The sequence below is a fragment of the Tyto alba genome, unplaced genomic scaffold, assembly GCF_018691265.1.
Source record: "Tyto alba isolate M040663 unplaced genomic scaffold, T.alba_DEE_v4.0 Super-Scaffold_22, whole genome shotgun sequence".
In the NCBI taxonomy this organism is placed as follows: domain Eukaryota; kingdom Metazoa; phylum Chordata; class Aves; order Strigiformes; family Tytonidae; genus Tyto; species Tyto alba.
Genome location: NW_024881296.1, coordinates 31,410,306 through 31,425,560, shown reverse-complemented (window position 1 = coordinate 31,425,560; position 15,255 = coordinate 31,410,306). Strand labels below are relative to the sequence as shown.

At 37.4% G+C, this 15,255-nt stretch overlaps 1 protein-coding gene across 26 annotated transcripts in view; it reads right to left on the bottom strand.

Annotated features, from left to right (window-relative positions):
- Positions 1–15,255, bottom strand: part of EPB41L2 (erythrocyte membrane protein band 4.1 like 2) — a 128,418-nt gene that overhangs the window by 13,921 nt on the left and 99,242 nt on the right. For 7 of the 26 annotated variants that reach the window (XM_042795691.1, XM_042795703.1, XM_042795692.1 and 4 more), the window contains 5 exons: positions 12,930–13,111; positions 10,738–10,803; positions 8,430–8,492; positions 5,430–5,576; positions 883–1,029 (listed from right to left, as the gene is read on the bottom strand). In XM_042795691.1, coding sequence (XP_042651625.1) covers positions 883–1,029; positions 5,430–5,576; positions 8,430–8,492; positions 10,738–10,803; positions 12,930–13,111 — 605 coding nt within the window. Of the gene's footprint in view, positions 1–882; positions 1,030–3,928; positions 4,034–5,429; positions 5,577–7,340; positions 7,362–8,429; positions 8,493–8,724; positions 8,758–10,737; positions 10,804–12,929; positions 13,112–15,255 lie in introns of those variants that run through there. The other 19 variants (XM_032983138.2, XM_032983143.2, XM_032983139.2 and 16 more) reach the window with 13 other exon arrangements.

The window sequence follows — 15,255 nt, the reverse complement described above, 5'->3', positions numbered from 1 at the left end:
GTAAGAAAAAATTATGGACATTATTAATCGAGATAAGAATTTAATTATGAAAGACTGAAAATACAAGCATGAATGCATTGGCCAGTGATGCTACTGAGGCAGTTATTTCTCTCAGTTAGATCAGGAATTAAGGATAAATAATATTAAGGTAAAGTAAAAAAAAACCAAAACAAACCCACCCTATTTAGCATTTTACTATCAGTTTATCATCATGAAAAATAAAAGATTTTATTGTAAGATTTTATTAGTTGTTCATCTTTGGTCTGTTACTTTATGAAACTTAACAGACACCAAGAGGGAGGCTGTTTAGGGTGGTATGTTGTCAGAATAGCAATACACGATTACCAAGATGATTGCATTAGGATTCAGAGTTTGGAGTCAAAATGATGAGATTAAAGCAGTTACATTAGTATTTGTTTCGTAACAAAATGATCTGTGATGAATATGCCAGAAAGCCTACTGTAAGCTATGTATTAGGCAGTTTTTTTGATCTAATGTATTTTTAGTGAAGAGTTTGAAGCAAAATTTGAGTTCAAACGGTAAGAATATTAAAAAACAAAAAAAAACAAACCAAAAAACCACATCATCTGTGACTTAATCCTAGCTTTTTCTGCTGTTTACCAAGCACAGCACCTACAGAGGGTAGGCCAGCATTCCTGGTGAAGTTTACACTAGCACCAAGTAACATTTCTTGAGTGTTGCAAACAGGGAGCTAAGCTCTCTAGCCGGATCGCCCCCTCCCCGCTCACCGGCTCTGACACGCGAGCAGGCCGCAGCAGGGCCCTTCCCGGCATTTTGAAGGCTGAGGGGGTGGGTGACGGCCCTTGGCGGGGCGGGGCGGGGCCGGGCCCCAGGACCGGGGCGCGGGGGGCGGGGGCGCACCTGGGGCGGCGGCGCGGCCGAGGCGGCGGTCTCCTCCCCCGCAGCGCCCTCTGCGGGCCACACGCTGGCGGCGGCGAAGGGCCCTCGCGAGCCCGCGCAAAAGCCCTCCTTACTAAATAAAATGGACGTTATCTCCTCTTCTAGGCTCTAGACGAGTTAGAAAAGGGAAAGGAAAGAATTAAACAGTGACGGGCGGAGCGGCAGCGACCTACGAAGGAAAGGTTTGGCAAGAGAGAAACGTGACACAGAGGAGGACTCGGCTGAGAGAGCTGTAGGAGCACGGGGGGGCACGGAGGGACCCCTGCAAGGGGACATGAGAACAGAGGGGACAAAAACTGCTGTCACCACAACACACAGTCGTGCTCTAGTTCTGCAACTCTCCACCATGCATATCACACTATAAAATTAAAAGCATTAACATTTCCATGGATTTTCCAAACAGAACAGTTTACTTAGGCAGTAATTCCATATTTACTATTGGGATTTTTCCCTTTAAAAGATTAATTTTTAACAACTTCCAATGCCTAATTGTCTCAGAGCTTCAGGGCAATCAGATACATTTGCTTTGAACAATACACACCCACAACACTGAAACAAGGTTTTCTTTATAGTATGTTATATATATGTTTTTCAAATGCGTAAATAACCTAAGCAAATTTGTTTCTATTAAATAATCTGTTTTCAAAAAGCTGTTCTCATTCTACCAGGAAAACTTATTTTACTCAGACACACTTGAAAAGGTAGGTTGCTTTAAAGCATAAACTATGTTCATAGTCTTGTCTATTTTCTGTAGTACTGTAAATCTATACGGTAAAGCAAACCTTTAAAATAAGGTTTAGGTACAAGCCTCTGGAAAGGATAGAATTCTTTATTCCAGTTTTCCTTCCACAAGTGCTTGTATTAAATTAGAAGTAAAAGTTTAAAATAAAAAATAACACATACCTAACATGGACATAACACACATTTTGACAACATTCAATAAGATAAGTCGTAGAAAATGGTACTACAGAGAGTCACAGCAGAAGCGCACACCAGAGGAAAGCCAAGGTGCCATGGAGAGACAACTGCAGTCCGTGGGGACTCATCATGTGAGTAGCAATGTAGAATCTGAACTGACCTAAGTTAAACCAAGCTACTACGCGTATACTACAACACATACGGCATGCAGAAGAACAGAGAAGGAAAAGAGAAAGAATCCCTCTATTTTTTTCCCTACAATAAAATTTAAAGCATATTTCATTGGTGGCTAAGAAAATTTAATGTGGGTGCATGTTATTGAAACTGCTCTTATGCAAGATTCAATATCCATCAGGGCAATGTGTTCCTCACTCCCACTTTCTTTCCCTAGTTTATCACACCCAATAAATGTTCATCTATTAACAGACTGAATTAAAAAGCAAAAATGTTATGATACTCCTTCTACTGAACTCTGGTACCACATGTCTTCTAACCACACAAAGCATTAAAGAGACGGGAAAAAAATATATCTTTGCAGTATGTGGTCAGACTGTGTGTGTCTCTCCCATCCCCGTCCCACCCCCCCCAATAAGTAAAGATAGGCACATAGCACCCATCTTTTTGCATTTTACCACCTGCAAATTTTAGGTTTTCTAATATTTTAAAAGGAAACTCCCAATCACACAATTTGTTTCATAATGTAACCCCAGTTCCCTGAGAAGGCATTTAGTACAAATGATTATATGCATAGGTAAAATTGGCACTTTCATCAAATTACTGTAGTCACAATAATGCATCAGCCTGTGAAGATGTTTAAATCCCTGGAAATTCCTTCTGGTACAGTCATATACACTAACATGAAATACTGTTTTACAAGCAGTGGGGGTAGGGGGAAAGGAATGGATTAAAAAAAATATATTGTGGGTATCCATAACATAACATTTCACATATTTATTTGTGACATACATATCAATGTGTCACAATTTCTGTTATAATTAAGTCACAGATGCTGTGCATTTGTGGGAGTACGGTGATACAGAAATGTAGTGGCACAAATGAGATGTACCCAAAATAACATTTCTCATACACAGAAAATTACTTATTTGCAAGTATTTTCACTGGAGCAAAAGAAGGAAGAAAAGAAAGAATATTAGCAGTGGTATCCCTGCTTTATTCTCATCTCTTGTCCAACTATCCTAAAAGACAGGCAAGGAAACATGCAGTCCAGCAACAGGACTGAGCAATGTATTGGTCTACTAATAGCAGCAAGTTTATAAACTGGGGGTAACAAAACACTTGAACACAAACTTCTCTACATCCATCAACAAATAATTCAGGATGGAAATACACTGCTTTCCAAACCTCATATTTATATATGTTACTGAAATAGGACTGACAGCTTTACGTTAACCTACTTTTTTCCAATTCCTAGGTGGTGGAAAATAGTCCAAAAGTGATGTAAAAAAGCAACAACACAGTTGCTACCCATCATCACTATCACACTGCTAGTAGTCCCACTGCTTATAGTGTTTTTCACTGCATAGATGTTAAAGCATCTTATGGAGGAGATAACCTCCCTCTTTTCCTGGATGAAAAAAAGAGGTATGGAAGTGTGGAGGTACTCTGAACCAGGTTGCCTTTGAAGTGAAACTGCTTTTACAGCATTATTCATTTGAATAATGAGTACACAGTGAACACGTAAAGCAAAAGTTCTTGTGTGACGTGTCAAATAACTGCAGATAATTACTGCCATGTAGAATGGAAATACATGTTTTGCTGTCATCCTAGTCATATACAGTAATTTTCCGGGGAAAAATTTATTTTCTTTTCAAGTAGTAGCCATTCAGAACTTCACAGCTAGTCTGGCGTTTAAGTAGAATGTTGCTGGCATTCATGTATGTGTGTGTGTATATATATAAATACACACACACACGCACACATACATGACCACAGGTCCTGGTTTACAACTCTATCTTCTCTCAGTACCAACTGAAAAAAGTTATCTCCATCAGGGAAAAAAAAAGAAAGAAGTGCCCAAGCTAGCCCACAGCAGATAGAGCAAAAAGGCAGTAGGTTTCAGGGCAGCCACCTTATCGGTTTCTTCTGGTTTTGCTCCAGCAATCCATGGCATTGCAGTCCATTGCTTCTCCTTCCCAGGCAGTGTTTTCACTTGGAAAATGCGATCTCCTTTTTTCTATTTGGTTTTCATTTTACAAAACCAGTGTAAATCAATAAGCAATGAGACAGACACATACTATACATAAACATAAACCAAACCACCTGAAAGTGACAGAACATTCTAGATGAGGAAAAAAAAAAACAACAAAAAAACAAACAGTAAAACAACCATGACAAAAGAACTTTGAGGGGCTTCAACTTCAATACAAAAAAATTACCATAGAAAATACACATAACCACATAACAAAGTTCTACTTTTACATAAATTTCTATTTTAACCAAAAAGATATTTATAGTTACTAAATGAACCAATGTGTCATGGACATTTGAAAACTTGTCCAGCATTTGTAACTATGCATATACCACTATGAGTAGAAATATCCAGGTACTACTCAGAAATTTAAGGAATCATTTCCTGGCACTAACCATATATTAACAAAACAGTCTTTAAGGAAGTGATCCATACAGTCAGTGACTGAATTGTCTGTATGCACATACCGACAGTTCAGTTAGCTTAAGTATCTTATTGAAATAATGCCTTATTAACAAAAATCATTTGATAGCATCAAGCAAGCTTATTTGAAAGTTCACCTCTCTGGGGACTAAAGAGAATACTTAAAAATTTAATGGGATAAGACAATACATTTAGGAGGGAAGGGTAGGAACAATAGAGAAAGAAAAGGATAACAACAGAAGATAAATCGATTGCTTTCAAAGACTGATTTGATCCCCTACTCTATGAAAGAATCAGCAAATAACTTCCCATAAAACTAAAAGTTTCACATCAGCAAAATAAATGTATTTGGGTAGTTTTCTTGTCACAAGCATTCAGGATGGTATTTGTAGAAAATCGTTTTCCAAACTGCTGTTTTAAGGTTCAGTCAGGTAGAAGGTATAGAGAAGAAGTAGATAAATTCATTTTGGAGATTAAGGTGGGTCATTTTTAACAACTCCATTAAATCTGTCCGGAAGAAGTCAAGACTAAATTAACTGATCATGTAAGGTCTTTCTGAAACAACACACAGGCTGTGTGTGTGTGTTTATGCACAAGCTGTCTGTAAAGAGTTAGAGAGAAAAGGAGGGTAAAGTTCTACTTTCACTGAAGTGTTCTCCATCAATCTGTGTAAATCAGAATGAGATTTAAACTGCACTTAACACACAGGAAAATACTGCCAATCTCCTCACTTTTTTTCTATTGATTTTAATTCATTTGCACTTGTAGAAGAATAAAATCCCACACATTGTTTAAAATCAGGTCCAATGGTTAAGTGGTAAAAAGTTAATGTATACTTAGTATAAACAAATATTACATTAGCCAAAGAAAGTGTTATTCTAAAGGACAAACATCATTTACTGTCTTACATACAGGGTTTTATGGAAACGCATGCGGACAAGTGTCTGCAGTGACATACCCCTTGTGTCTGTAGGGACAGAGGTGTGATACGCCGCTTTTCCCACTCATTTGGGCGTGGTTCAGGTGTGGATTCCATGAAATTGCGCTTGAGCTCACTAATGCTAGCCTGGTGTTTCAGTAAGTCGTCCTGGGTCTTATCCAGGTCCTAGCAACCCACAACGTAAAACAAAGTAGGACAAAACACGACAACAAAAGCAAACTTAACTGGAAAAAACAAAAAACAACAACAAGAACAAAAAAAAAAAAAAAAACACAAAAAAGAAAAAAAAAAAGAAACCAAGGAAAGTGCCTTGTGTCTGAAGAGCTATTCTTCCTTGGAGTGTCTTAAAATAAAAAAGTGTAAGGCTGTAAGGGAACCAGGATTTTTTGGTTTTGTTTTTGTAACGAAGGGACATTCATACACTGTTTCTTGCACATTTTAAGGCAAATGAAAAATAATGCTGTTCACTGTTATTTAACAGTGGGCTATTTTCATCTGAAACATAAAACCACTAGCCCTTTGAAACAATAATAATTTCCAGTAGTTGCTTGCTTTCATCTAAAATTTGTAGGCACAGAGCAAAAGTTTTGAGATATTGCAGAACTAACATCACTGAAGGTAGCTGTAAGAAAGAATAGTCTAACCCAAGAAGCATTATAAAAATGCATTTTTCTTGATATTACAAGCTCCATAAAAAGTATTTCTGTGAACAATACTACAAGGCCAAATATGCAAGCAACACCTGCTTAACTTCAAATGGACCACTCATTGGGACTGTCACGTAGGTTTAAACTTACTGGAAGAATCAGATTTAAAGACTTAAAGCCTGATATCTGTCAATTCTACATTTAAGAACCTGACAGCAGACACAGCACTCAAGTAGGGATAGTTTTTGTGCATGCCAATACCAAAGAGATGTTCTCTCTAAATTGCACCTACATAGACAAGTGCCAAGGGGACACTATAGCACAAATATCAAATTAGATCTTCTGATGACCCATTAAGGTTAAGCTGCAGCACCTTAGATCAAGTACCTATAAGCTACAGATACAGCAGCAGACAGAAGGTCGGGAGCTATGAAGAAACGTAACTGTTCTCTTAAGTAGGCAAAAATCTATCTGCTTAGCTCTCTTGTAAATTGATTATCCTTTGAATACAATGCTGGGCTTCGGTGGGAAGAGCAGGTTTCATTCTGCTTGCATAATCTGCCCTCCTTCCAGCATGCCAGGTCTTGAGAAAAGCCTATGTTGGTTATGCACACTCTAATACAAGAATATTTTTCAGTATTTTGTGGTGAAATTCAAGTTTAAGCCTCAGATCCATTTTTACTATAGAATTAAAAGACTGAAAATTAACATGGAATAATATCAATGTAGATGTAATTATTAATGAAAAACGAATGTATCCAGATAAAATAATTTAGGTAAAGCATCTGGGTTTTGTATAAAGATTTTATACAATGTAACAGAACATTTTGCAATTTTATTTTCGACATTTTGTTTAGGATTTTTACAGTCAGTGCTCAATGCAAACTCTTAAGTCATGAAAAATCCAAACCCAATACAAACTCATTAGTTTCTGATTTCTTTTCACTTGCGTGTTCAGCCCCAGTAACAGTTTGGTGCTGCACATCTATTTCCTAATTCTGCGAATATTCACACATGCACTTTGAACACTAAGAACCTCTCCCCTTCTGGCAACTCATACCTTCATATTGTCACAGGACCAATGCTTCACACTTTTAGTCTAGGACTAACAAACGAGACATTAAATATGTCCCCCTAAAGTATGTATTCTGTGAATGAAGTAAAACTTTATGTCAAAGGCATTCTATTATACAGCTGAAGCTCGTAATAATCATGTCATTATTTTAAAACCTGTCTTGGCTTGACACAAGGCACATTTCTTGGACTTGATCAAAGCACAGTTACGCAATGCACACTTTCAGTGCTTTAGTAAGTTATACACAAGCAAAGTTTCAATAATGATCAAAAAATGCAAAAAGCCAGAAAAAGTATTAGTTGGGTTACTGCGATCCATATGTCTCCTTATTACTGAACGAAAGCAATGATCTTTAAAGAGACAGTTTTTGTGTGACAAAGGGAATTATTTATAGCCCCATCTGGATGAATAAAATAAATTGAAGACAGCATTTGGATTTTCTAAAATTTCTTCACTTTCTATCTTATGTTATTAACCACAAATTAAATGATACAGATTGTAACTACAGATAGTCTTTGATAAAATAATCCAGATTAACAGACTACATGAAAATTCTTGTAATAAAAATCTCTCCTCCAGTGACAAAGTAATATGCATTAACATACTGTTCAAAGCCCTTTGTTGTTGCTCATCTTCAATGAAAAACAACCTTTAGGAAGCAAGAGTTACTTCCATTTGAAAAGTAAAAAAAATAAAGCAGATTTCATGAAGCATATCTAAATGTTCCCTTTAAAAATCTGATCTTCATATACATTCCTCAAAGCTCCTAAAATCAGTGAGTGTCAGAACCAGCATTAGTTTTTCCATACTTCCACCACTGCTTGTGACTTATTAAATCCATTTACTCAGATAACGTATTTGATAAAAGTTGATTAAACTGGCAAAAACTAGAAACCCTGCTCAACAGCAGATGCACCCATTGAGAAGCAATGTATAAAAATCCCATTTAGGATTATTAATTGGACCTATGTGTTTGCTTTATCTAAATAGGGCTATTATTCCCAGTTGCCACCTTGAAAACATCTAGCAAAAATACACAAAACATCCATTTAACATTCAAACTGAGGGATTTTTTTGTTTCTTTGGATTTTGGGAGGTGGGGGGTGGGGTGTTTGTTGTTTTTTTTTTTCTTAAATTTAAACTCAAAAACTACAGTGATAACATGCAACATTTCCAAGCTGTTTTTCCCCCATGCACTTCATGCACTGTGTCCGTAACAGCCTGCAAGTGACCTCCCATCCCATGCAGCCTGGCAGCCGGTGAGAAGGGAAAGTGTTTCTTATATTATATACAAACCTCCAACATTAAATTGCTATGTCTGACATAAATATTTTCCCCGTCTACTCTCAAGGAATTGCTCTGTGAAGTTAAGCCACACACACACAAAAAAAGAAAAAAAAAAAAAAAAAAATGAACATAAGATGTACCAGCATGTAAATAAAAAAAAATCCTTAGAATCAGATAGTTAATTAAAGTAAATAAAATGGTAAGGTGAAACGTCACTATTCAGACTAAATCCACAGAAAGTTTAGGGTGGTAACAATGCAGGCAGCTACAGCCAGTTTTAATTGTAAAAAAAACAACCATGCACCTTCTGCTGTGCTTCTTCCTCTTCAGATTCCACCTACATGAGCACATGGCAAATTATCAAGAAAAGGAACTGTTAACATAGGCTTACAGACTAACACAGAAACTTCATCTCTTTGTAAATGCTGCAAAGCGTGCTGTATTTACAGACCTTTACTGTTTCGGCCCCAGATGCTGAAATTATTAAGCGACTTTGGTCTTCCATCACCTACATTGTCGTAGAATGGCTGAAGTAATATTTGGCATAAGTGGCATGAAAAATGGTAGTTTCATACAGTGTCCCTTTCTTGCTGTACTTTTCAGTGTTTTCCCAGATGGAAATTTAAGAATGAGTAAAGAAAAAAAATGAAATGCGTAATTTCTATGGTAAGTGTCTTAAACTCTGCAACAAGTTGATGGGAACATGGCATCTAATGCATGAGTTCTTTTGGTAAGAGATTCTAGGGTTCAAGTCAAACACCTAAATACTGTATTTACAAACTGTCTTAATTATTTTAAGAATGTTGCTGTCTTGGGATGACTTACTTGCACCCCATCCCCCCTCTTTTAGGTGAATATATTCTTCCTTAAACTGCAATGCACTCTGTTGGAAATTATAGCTAATCTTTGTATCTTCCCTCCAGTTATTCTGAATGCCTTAAGGAACAGCATTCTTTAAAAAGCAAACTACCTCCCAGACTTTCCACATGTACAAATATCAACTGCCAATCTACGAAAAGATGCATTTAGAAGTCAACACTATGCAAGTACATAAATTTGAAGAGGGGTTTACTTACTTCACATACTGTTGCATTTTGGATTCTGTGTGAATGCACACATAATGTGGTACATACTGCATTTTTGTTAATTTCTCTTTTATCTGGGGTTCTATTTTCTGCAACTTTATGTTACAAATAATGGATTGAATTAGGTTACAGTAAAACTGAGCAAGTCGTTAAAGTTGTGTTTTTAATTATTTTAAACTTAGATTCGTGTTTTTAATGACATCATGTCATATTTAGCATGTTTTTAATATGTATATTTTATTGACTTCATCAGTTTAACAAACTTTGTCAAACGTAACATTGAACAGGCCCTCCGCCTTTCTGATTCTACCATATTTGATTTCATATTTCCTTTGAAGATCAAAATAAAACACCTTTTTTCTGGTGATACTGCTGTAACATACACAGCAGACATAAGGAAAGGAGGCATTTTGTCAACCACGCCAGATGACTAGAGCAACATATTAGTGTGACTGAGGCTTCTATACAGCAATTTTAACAGTGTATTTCAAAGAAAGTTCAGACTCCAGTGGCTGAAGTCTGACACAAACTGCAGTCCCAGATAATGAACAAAATCAGCCTCCACCTGAACTGCTGATAGAGATTAATCAGAGCACTTAAGAAAAAAACAGAAGTGCCTTGGACAGACTCAACTTTGCACACACCCTTGTAGAGCAGAAAGGCCTGAAACCTAGAATAACAAAAAAGCTGATTTTAAAGCAATCACAGTTTTCTGAATTCAGCTTTTAGGAACTTCAATTTCAAATCTAACCAAAACTTAGGAGATGTGCATTCCAGTCAATGCAGGCAGGAGACATGCATTTTAACACAAACTGATACTGCAAGTAGAACAACTTGCAAATAGTATAAAGTAATTATATATATCTGTTATTAGACAGCACTTGCAGTATTCAGATTTATGTGCTCATAAACATTCTGAACTACAAAGCAATTCTACCTGCAGCTCAGTATCTGTGAAATCTAACAAAATTATGCATGCTGTAGGAATTCAGGCAGAAAAAACACCAGCTATCTATTGACTAAAAATCCCGCAATGGCAATTTTTCACAAATGAGAAAAGTTAGAAAGATACAGATATACACACTTGTGTGTATTTATATATATATAAATATACAGGCATGTACATAGACATATCCCTATACTAGGAAGTGTGCAAAACTGAGCAAGCCTCTGGGAGAACAAGCATAAAAGCTATGTGCAAGTGTCAGCATTTAAGCAACAAAATTACACACCTCCTCTTCCTCTGCTTTGTCATTCAGGTCACTGTCATTAGAGGCACTAAAGGAAGTCACCTTAGGCTCCAGGTAGCAGAGGGACAGGGCGAGAGGAAGGGAAAATGTGAGCGAAAAAGGAACAGACTGGAAAGCAGACAGAAGCAGCACAAAGATAAGGAGAAAAGAGGGGATGAAGGAAGGAGAGGTAATAGGAATATAGTGCTGAAGACCAGGTGGGAGGAAAGAGATGCAAACATCAGGAAGGCTAGGAAAAGTAATGTAGCCATCTTCATCAAGCAGTGAACGGAAACTAAAAGAAAAGTATCTGATAAAGCTGCACGAGACACACAACTCAGTGCTTTTGTAGTCATTTGTGTGGATTTTTCCCTCCAAAGCAGGGGAGCCTTGACTAGCTAGGGTTCTCATAGATTCCAAAATATTATTTGGTAAAGCGGTTTCATTTTTATTATGATCTGGTGTTTCTTTCATGGAATTGCACTCGGAGATGTCTGGGATGGTAAGAAGGGGCTCCCCAAGTATATCTTCCTCTGAAATATCTGAAAGCATGTCCATCTCTGGGACTGGTGAGAGGCTGGTGAGATGGGATGACACAGAATGGATGGGTAGTGATGATGGGTGTATGTGAGTGAGCTGAAGAAAAAAATTCTATGCACAGTGGAAAATGGAAGCACAACAAAATGCGAGTTTGAAGGCACAAGAAGAGGGAAAAAGAAGAAATTATTAGTTAGTGAAAATTTTTACTTAGAAGCAGGGATAGCTCTAATGCAACAGAAATGCCAACTAAAAATAGAAATCCCCATGTATTTTACAAGCAGACAACTTGTTTACTTCTGTGGATCATGAAAGGAACCCATTACAAATGTTTTGTTCTCAGGCTGTAAAGAACCATGCACTTTTGAACTGTAATAGTCACTTACAACAGATGGAAGCAGACAGACATTCAAAGCTTTGGCAGAAAGGTCAGGGGACAGTGCAATACACTAAAGACAAGCTGGCACTTTGATTCTTAGGTTTATAACTATTTCCTCTAAGATTTAAAGAGAGCCAGAAAGGAAAAGAAGTATCTGCGCTAGTGGGGAAAGAAAGCTAGTCACAGAATTGGCATGTGTAACAAAACCTTATTGAACAGCTTCCTGGAACAACTTCTCAAAATAACGCTTCCCTTTTTTCATCTTTTGGTTAAAATACTGAAAGATATTGCCACTTTGAAAACAAGGGAGTATTACCATTTTACCAAGCCCAAACTCACAGTAATTTATTTTACCATTTTTCTCCCATAAAGAAACACTGTGTGTGCCTTTTTCCTAGGCTAATTCAAAATTATTTCAACTTGCCAGTAAACAAAAAATGCAACTGTCGGTATTTGTTCCCTTCCTACACTTGAATGCAGTGGGAATATGTGAACTGCACAGAAAAACTCAGCTGTCTCTGCAGGAATCAAATGGGTAGCTAACTTGCAAAAAAGTTTGAAAGCAAAATTATTCTTTAATTATGAAAGTAAGTTTTGAAGAACCGCCCAAAAAAGAAATTATCTCCAAGAGAGAAGGTAAGCAGACTTTAGCTGACACTTCTGAAGGAAATTTTTACATCAAATCATACAAGATCTAAATTTAATTTTTTGACCTATTCCCCCTGCAGCTTAAACAAACAAGACAAGTAAATGATTGTTTGCAACAGGAACAGACCAACATACTCAACTTTTCACAGAAACCTACACCACAGTCAACATACAAGTTTTTAAAGGATGAAGTAATTCTGCAAGTTACTAAAACAATACTGTTACCTATGGTAATTAAACACAGTCGTACTATACCCAACTTTGTAGAATATACACAACTGTTGATATAGTAACATTTTTTTTTTAAAGTCTAAACAAACTAAGGAAATTAATAAAACATTATTTACCCTTTGAAATATTTTTTTCCAAGAACTCATGCAAGATCACTGAGAATTCGAATTAAATTTAGAGCAATAAAAGAAACCCTAGGTGAACACCACTCAGAAGTCTCTATTCTCTTTTGCCTACACACACTTACATTAAGTTAAACCTACAGAAAGCACTTGACAATTTTCCCTTTAATATTTTAATATGGTGTTCTGTATGATGCTCAGAAGTGCCAGGAGTTATATAACCACACATGGACACACACCACACAAACAAATAATTTGGGTGTGAAATTCAGCCATACCTTTCCATCCTGAGTCAATTCTAATTGCGGAGTTTTGACTGGGCTTCCATCTTCTTCTCTGCCACCTTCTTTTAACTTGGCCTGACCAGCAGCTTCAATGTCAATGACTTTATCTCCAGCAGCCTGCCCTCCAGTAGCAGGGAAGTCTCTTAACAGACTCTGGTCCGAGATACCCATGGGAGCTATTAGAGAACAAAATAATTTTTGTTAATTGGGGTAAGTTGGAACATTTTGTTTTTAAGAGTTCTTAATAAAATGTTTTTATGGTGATGTCAGCAATGAGCAATACAGGCTAGTTACTGAGTGATAAAATAGTTTTCAGTTTCTTGGCTTTGCAAAAGTCTATGGTTCTTATTGCACTGACATGAACAGCAGTGTACCCTGGTCATATAATGTGTACTTATTATGCAAAGGAAAAAAACCCTCACAGTATCAGGTCCGTATTTAATTATCAACTTTTTGATTAGTCTCTGAAGACAAACTGAAGGTTCTGTTGTTCTTGTGACTGTAAATCACCATAACAAAAGAGAGAAATAGGCAACAGTGTTTTGTGGAAATTTACTATTTTGAAAGGACTGTTTTAATGCAATATAGAAATAGATCTGCATATAACTGTCACAGTATTTTTACTCTGGAACCTTAGCAAACCTGCAGAAACAACAGCTCAAGTGAAAGTAGGAGTTGTCCTCTCTATATTCTTGCAGAAAATTGAAGGGGGAAATACTCAATATGTATACATGAATATAGTCAAAGCACAAGAGAGCAAAAGGCCTTAAATTATTTTTTTCTCTTATTTGATTCAGAATAATAAGATTAATGAGCAGGACAACTTTTTTAAAAAAAAAAATCAGGATGACTAGCTCAGTCAAAATAGTAGTAATGAAATACAGGAGAATTCATTAAATTAAGTAGCTTTAATAAACACAACTTTGATATAAACTTAATTCATTTAGCAGTCTTCTGTAATACCTATATATGCATTTGCTTCACAAAGCTAAGGTGAAAAAGTTGAGAGGAAGAGGCATTTCTTGGAGTACCCTTAAGGGATATCCTCTTTTGAAAACAGTCTCAGCTCCACATCAGAGACTCCCTTAAGCTGCTGAGAAGACAAGGCCAGCTAATATCAAATGTGGGATCTGGAATATTAGGATTCCAGGGCCTCTGTAAGTAGCAAGTTGTGCAACTTAAGGTTCTGATCCACGCTTAGGTAGCAAATAGAGCATTTCTTGGGCATATGTCCCTCAAGTTCCACAAGTAACTTCTGACAAATCAGAGAATAACTTCGGTTGGCAAGAATATCTGTAAGTCAGCTAGTCCAAGCACCTGCTCAGAGCAGATCCAATTAGACCAGGTTGCTCAGGGACTTGTCCAGTCGACTTTTGAGCAATATCCATTATCTTTCTAAGCAAAACAAAAAATAATTTTTATTTCTAACTGAAATTTGCTGTGTCTCAACTTGCAGGCATTCCCCATTGCCTTTTCACGGCACCCCCAAGAAAAGTGTGGCTTCACCTTTTCTATACCTTCCCTGTAGGTAGCTGTGGACAGCAATATCTCACTACAGCCTTCTCAGAACTGAAGGAGCACAGTTCCCTTAGCCTTTCCTCATATATCATGGGCCTGCAGCCCTCTGGCCAGCTTGGTGGTCCTTACTGGGCTCACTGCAATATGTCAATGCCCATCTAATACTGGGGATCACAAAGATGGACACAGTATTCCAGATATGGTCTTCACAAAGTACTGAATAGAAAGGAATGATAATTTCTTCTAATGTGCTAGCTATGCTCTTGCTAATACAGCCCAGGATACAACTGGCCTTCTTTGACATAAGGGCACACTGTTGACTCATGCTCAACTTGTCCAGCAGGAGTCCCCAGACCCTTTTCTGCAAAGCTGCTTTTGGGACAGTTGGTCCCCAGCATCTACTGGTGTTACTCCTCCTCAGATACAGGGCTTTGCATCTATTTTTGTTAGTTTTCATAAGGTTCCTCTCAGCCCATTCCTCCAGCATGCTGCAGTCCCTCTAGTGAGGGTGAGGCGAGAGTGAAGCAAGAGTAACCCTTAAAAGGATGAGCATGCAACACTAGGTATTTGGGAGGAACAACGGCACTGTACACGCTGCTCACAAGGGAGAGGCCGAGTACAAGCGCACCCTCTACAGAATTTCTCATTTCAAGTGTACACTCACAGTATGAACCTCTATCCGGACTACTGCATGAAGAACCATGTTTAAATTTGACTTTGAATGAACACACTTGAAAACTATTACAGTCTGCAGATGGCAACACCATCAAGGTGCCTTAAATGCTGTCCAAGAATAGTTGGT